We start from the raw sequence: 6,276 nt of genomic DNA, 5'->3' as shown, positions 1-6,276 counted from the left end.
TAGTATTAACAGTCACGTTATTTTGTCATCATCCTTTCAGTATTACACGTACTGAGAATAGTTATGGATAGGCTGTTACAAAAATAATATTTACATTGTTTCAGCTGTCTTGCATTGATTTTTTTCCCTACTGGCTGATTTTTAAAGTCATTTTGGAATCATGTCCTAGCTCATTCTCTCAATATATTGTGGAGTGTAGATCTGTTACTAGGCACCGTCCACGAAACAAACAGCTCACCAAGACAACGAGTTCACGCGCAACAATAGAGGAATTGTTGGAAACGGCGTTTTTTACGCTGTCCGTTCCGACAGGTTATAAGGTGAACAGCTGAAGCAAGAGTTCAGAGTTGTAAGGGAGCCCGTAAAGAGAAGACTTTGTCGGCGCAGTTGAAGAATTCCCATTGTTAGAAGCCATTACCAGGGAACGACCGCTGAAGAGACAGCAGATATATTTCTGTGACACTAAGCTAATTTCACGAAACAGTGTCCTTTAAAGGCGATTAGTCGTCCATATAATCAAGATTTTCTTGTATTTTTTGGAACCTCAAATTTCATTGCCGTGTTCTCAACAACACACTACCAATTCCTTTCCTCGGCCAGATTAGTTCACTTCACAATATCCTGCCTTATCTATGTAAGACCCAGTTTAATATCATACTCCCATCTACGTCTAGTCTTCCAATTCTTAAGTCTCTAAACACAATTTTGTATGCATTTCTCAACTCTTCTATGCATGTAAACGTCACTTCCGTCTCATTCTGCTTGTTGTGGCCATGCTGGAATTTTCGGCGAGGAGTACAAATTTATGTCCTCATTATAAGTTTTTCTCTGTCCTCTTATATCCTCCCAATTATTTGCATACATTATGTTCATTATCCTATTCTCAAGCACCCTCAGATTGCAACGCTAACATTTGAAGGATTTCTTCATAATATTTGTAATCTAATTAAGTAATCTTACAACTTCTTGATGATCTCAACAGATATATTTAGATCTCTTTCCTTTGTTCCGTTGTGAGAATCCACATTTCTGACTCACGAAATAACACTGGGCTTAATAACATTATTTCATGTCATGTATCAGTTATTTGTAGGATTAGCCAATGATTTAGAAAATCGGTACGTTAAATTTGAACTTCAAGTAAAAAAGAGGTTATATCGGACAATACGATCCAAAGTTAATTATCCTGTCATTAGTATTTAATTAAGACCTGAACATAAAACATATAAATTGAAGGAATTATTGCTCTCCTATTCAGAGTGCATAGTAGCAAGACTCACCTTGCACCCACATATCTCCCTCTGCGGCTCGGAATCGTTCGCTGTGAAGAAACGGCTAGTTCATTAGTTGCGACACCTGCAATAGCAGGAAAAATACAGAGCTATATGGCAGTTCTGGGAAGATACCCTTGATGATTTCTAGACATGTTGCCGAGTTTCTGTAACTGAGACAGTTTTCATCCTACGTTCTTAATCTTACAAGAAAAAAGTCTTAACGCTGTTCTGTGTGTCAATGTGACTTAAAAATTGACAGGTTTCCGTGAAATTCTATACGAATATCATGACATTATATCTTACATTTCTAGGTCTTAAATCCATGCAAATTTTAATAATAAAATGACCTTTATATGGACATCAGGGGTGCAAGCAACACTAGAGCTACATAACTGATATACATGTACAATCCTGAGGTGCGTTTTGACGTATCTACATTCGTTAAGCTACATTCGTAGACACTTTTAGCTACAATACTTGCAACAATAACATGGCAGTTTCGTGAAAAGTAGAACAAGAAGGATGTCGGAATGTATGTCGAATCAAATTCATTGTGAAGAATTTCGTCTTCTAGGATGTGGCGCCGTGTAGATATTTTGTTAACAGACGTTTCGTAGGAACGTATCGTCTCCATCTTCAGGGTATAAGAAATCTGCGAACGTTGAGTCAGCGTGAGCAATTGTTTGTAAACTGACCTCATATTGATTCATCGTTCCCGGATTTCTTATACCATGAAGATGCAGGCGATACTTTCCTCCGAAACGTTGGTTGACAAAATATCTACACGGCACTACATCCCAGAAGACCGTATTCTTCATAGTCACTGCTGTGAAAACCTCAAATCTTACAAATTGATCATGCTTTCGTCTTAGAGATAATGAGCCTGCCAAAGTCTGCTAGCCATGTGTTTCGATTTTAACTTCTTCAGCGTGTCGGCCCCACCAATAATAGTTGCAGCTGCATTAATATTAAACCAACTACACAGGAACCAGTCAAGAGAATGAGTTATTAACGTAAAACTAATTTAAACAAATAAGAAGTAAAATTGTTCATGTGCTTAACTAATTAAGCACTACGTCATGAAGGCGTATGGGGAATGGATGTATAGATCCACATTTTCTTGACGTCGGCATTTGTTGGAAGTGAGTGGTCAGCTTCATGCCCCTGCCGCTTTACCCCTGGGAAAGAGCCCCCGGTATACATTGGATAGGAGATTGGGTGGACCCTAGAGCCGGTCTGGACGACTTGGAGAAGAGAAATCTCCTGTCCCCACCGGGACTCGAAATCCGACTCCTCGGTAATCTAGCACGCAGCAAGTCGCTATACCGACTCAGCTATCCCAGCTCCAATTTAAACAAATTATTTCATAAATTTCATTTAAATAGTTTAATTGATTATGCTTACCAATAAGTTGTGGATAAATATGTCTGTATAATATATCAAAAGAATTCTAATAATTGTTTCCTTCTTAGTGGTGTTTAGTTTTGCTTCGCGCGATGAGTTAACCTGCTTATTACAATCGTTGTATATGCGTCTCTGAAGCACATCAGATCTGTAGGCAGTGCTCGTAGCCGAAATCTTATACTGTCAAGAAATAAGAGGTGAAAATACTTTGTATTATTTATGGTCTGTTTAACGACGTTTGGTAGCTCTGAGTATGTAGTATTGCATGTAAGGATGGCTACTGAATAATGAATTGCAAAGATATGGAAGGAAGAGATTTTGAGAAACTACTGGGACTGAGGAAAATCACGAGAAACCTCAGTCAGGATAACCGGTTTCCAGGCTTAGATTTGAACCCGTGAGTTCCGAAATACGAAACAGGAGTGTTATCCAGTCGGCCGTCGAAATCACAGATGAAAGCATGTCAAGTAAATATGGAGAAAGAAGGAGTGGGCTTATAGGCTTAACGGAAGGGAAGGGATTGTTTCTGCCAGTAGCAGTTGCGTTGTGAAATGCCTGCTTTTAGCTTTCCTATTTCTGCCGCACAAGGAAAAGTTCAGTTCGTCTGTTTAGTGTGAGAGAGACTGCAACTACAGTAACGAGAGGGTGAGTATTCTGGTGCTTGTGCTTTCATATTTCCTCTTGATTAAAAGATATCCTTTGTGTAATTATTTCGAAAACGATAGGACTTTACGGTACAATTGTTTTATTTTAAACAAATTGAACAATTTAGAGATTAACTTTCCCGTCTTATATGTATATGCATATATTCCTGTGTAGTTGTGAGTTAGAGTACCACAACCGTAGCGCTGTGAGACGTAGTAGGCGACGAAAGGGGAACCCAGTGTCTGGGGGTCACCCTGTCACTGGGGAACATAAATACAGGGGCCTGGTGCGCCAGGTCGGCGTTTGGATGCAACGCTCTGGACCTTGCTCTGTAAGGAAATTGCTGAGGCGAAACCTATAGAAGTGAAAACCGGATCAAATCTGGCAGAATCTTCTAAGGAAGTCTATGGCTCAAAAAGATCTGTTTTGCCAATGATGATGATTGATACAGGTAGCAGGTTGAAACTCCCACAAGAGACAGCACAACTACAGGGAGTGGCGACCATGCCTTTTGTGAACTCCAGGTCCACTGGGGCAGTGGGTAGCAGCTGATAAGGTCCTTTCCCTGGGTTACGTGGCGTGTGGACGGACTTCTTGGCCGTGGTAGGCAACAGGTCTACGGGAAAGAAGCCTTGGAAGTTTGCAATAGGCAGGTCACGTGCTCAAGTAAAAAGGTTACTGATAATTTTCAAAAATATTTCATGTTTGTGGACGGAACAGGCTAACAAGCTCAAGCTTTACAGATGATGATGATGATGATGATGAGATATTCACTCCTAGACAATATTGTTCAAACTGAGGTGAAGTCGAACTTTAGTAACAGAATAATAATCAGTAGCGAAGCTTCCGTGTTCATTGTTACTACATGTAACTAAACAAGGAGCTAATATATAGAGCCTGCATAAATCGATTAACATGTATTACAGTCACAATAGAGCACAGAATCAAATCTGATTTTAACTCAGTCTAAATTCAATTAAAATTTACTTTTGTCGTTTTTCTTAATCACGACATTTTGCAAAAACCTGGTGCATTCTTCTTGGAGATTTACCTGTTCTGATCGTGAAAAAAGTATTCATTAGCATATAAATTATATGTTAATTATATTGTGGCATGTAGACCCTTGATAGATAACGGCTTTTACTAGGCAGCTGCCCGCACGCAACAATGGTAGTAGTGTTGGAAACTGTGGTTTCTGTGTGGTCCGCTCCGAGTCTATATCACGCGACCGATCAAGTTCAGTTAGTTCAGTGAAGTGAAGTGAGTTAATTAGAGAAGTGCTGCTGTTCAGTCTTTGTGACTTGCTGTTAGAAGCTGGCAGCTAAGGCACGGGGACAGTTCGGGAACCCAGACTAAGGGGAAGGCCAGCAGTTTAAAGCCGTTACCTGACAACTGGTGAAAACATAGCAGACTGTAAGGACTTAATACTTGCTGTATTGAACTGCTGAATGTGTGAATTAGAGATAGGCCTAAAGTTGCTTGTTGCTACGATCTGTAAGTGGTCAATAAATCCAATTACAAATCCAAACCCCGTCTATAGTCAAATACACGGGTCTATACACTGCGGTAAACCAGTCTCTCATAAAAGGAGCTAATCTGAATGGTATAAAATTGCCACAAATCCCAGTTTAAAATCCGTATATCTTCTATGTCAATTTACTTTAACTAACCACCTCACTAGCAGCATAATTCGAAATGTGAACAGCGCCAAATCCGATGCCGTCATTAGAGTCTCAGCCAGTTCCAGCCACCTCTAAACCTTCAAATATATTCGTCTAAGTTCCATTGTAATATCATCAAAATACAAAATTACCACTTGCAGAGAGGTTTTTACCGCCATAATTGTTTAACTGTGTGTTGTCTCGCATATACGAGATAAATATCCCGTCCTTCGCTGTCCTTTAGATTTCACTATCCTGTTTATAGTGATCTGCATAGATAGCGAAGTCCCGCTTTATTTAATGCCCTAAGCAGCTAAAAACTTCGCCCCACTTAGGTAAATTATTTTCCTTAACGCTTCGTTTTTAGGCAGCCATTCATTCAGAGTAAGACATACCGTTAGTAACACACAACACAACGTTTTTTTTTATTGCTAGTGGGGTGGGACTAAGTCCCTTGTACTGCGGCCACTTCTGGACTATTGTGCCAGCCCCAGATGATAGGTGAGGGTGATTGTGGAGCAATTGGTGGAATGAAGATTGGCAGGGAAACCGAAGTACTCGGAGAAAACCTGACCCCGCGCCACTTTGTCCACCACAAATCCCACTTGACCAGACCCGGGATCGAGAAGCCAGCGACTAACCGCTTGAGCTATGGCGCGGCCTACAACACAACGTAAGTCACTTACCTTGTTTCTGATCTGCCCACGACTCACACTGCCAGCAGCTGCGCCTGCAGTTATACCCGTCTTGAGGCTCTTTCTTATCTACGGAGCGTCTGATTGGTAACTGCTACCACTCCGATTTATTGTGGGGTTAAACCAGAAAATAACAACAAAGAAAAAACATAATCACCCTCTAAATTCAAATCTTCAACAAATATGTAAGATTGAGGTTTTCACGTCGGTCACTATGATGAAAGCAGTCTTCTGGAATGTGGCGCCGTGTAGATATAGTGTTAACCGACGTTTCAGAGGAGCGTATCGCCTCTATCTTCAGGGTAGAAGACAAGAAGGAATCCGCGAGCGATTGCACCTGCTCACGCTGGTTCGCTCGCGGGTTTCTTCTTGTCTTCTACCCTGAAGATGGGGGCGATACGTTCCTCCGAAACGTCGGTTAACACTATATCTACATGGCGCCACATTCCAGAAGACTGCTTTCATCATAGTCACCACAGTGACTATTTGCGTTTCAGCTTCAGTTTTCTACAAAATTTGGTATTGGAGACCTATGCAGAAACACTGTAGTGTAAATGTAATTCTAATTTGTGGACCCAATGCAGGAAGCCGGGATCG

At 40.8% G+C, this 6,276-nt stretch overlaps 1 protein-coding gene across 1 annotated transcript in view; it reads right to left on the bottom strand.

Moving 5' to 3' along the window:
• LOC111864510 (dipeptidase 1) overlaps window positions 1–5,695 on the bottom strand; it is a 31,805-nt gene extending 26,110 nt beyond the window's left edge. The window contains exons 1-2 of the mRNA XM_023851804.2: window positions 5,671–5,695; window positions 1,281–1,356 (exon numbers count right to left, since the gene is read on the bottom strand). Coding sequence (XP_023707572.1) covers window positions 1,281–1,293 — 13 coding nt within the window. The 5' untranslated portion in view covers window positions 1,294–1,356; window positions 5,671–5,695. The remainder of the gene's footprint in view (window positions 1–1,280; window positions 1,357–5,670) is intronic.
• Between the last annotated feature and the right edge of the window lie 581 nt (window positions 5,696–6,276).

This window comes from Cryptotermes secundus, unplaced genomic scaffold (genome assembly GCF_002891405.2).
Source record: "Cryptotermes secundus unplaced genomic scaffold, Csec_1.0 scaffold948, whole genome shotgun sequence".
Taxonomy (NCBI): Eukaryota; Metazoa; Arthropoda; class Insecta; order Blattodea; family Kalotermitidae; genus Cryptotermes; species Cryptotermes secundus.
Note: the sequence above shows the minus strand (reverse complement) of the source record. Positions and strands in the feature narration are given on the sequence as shown.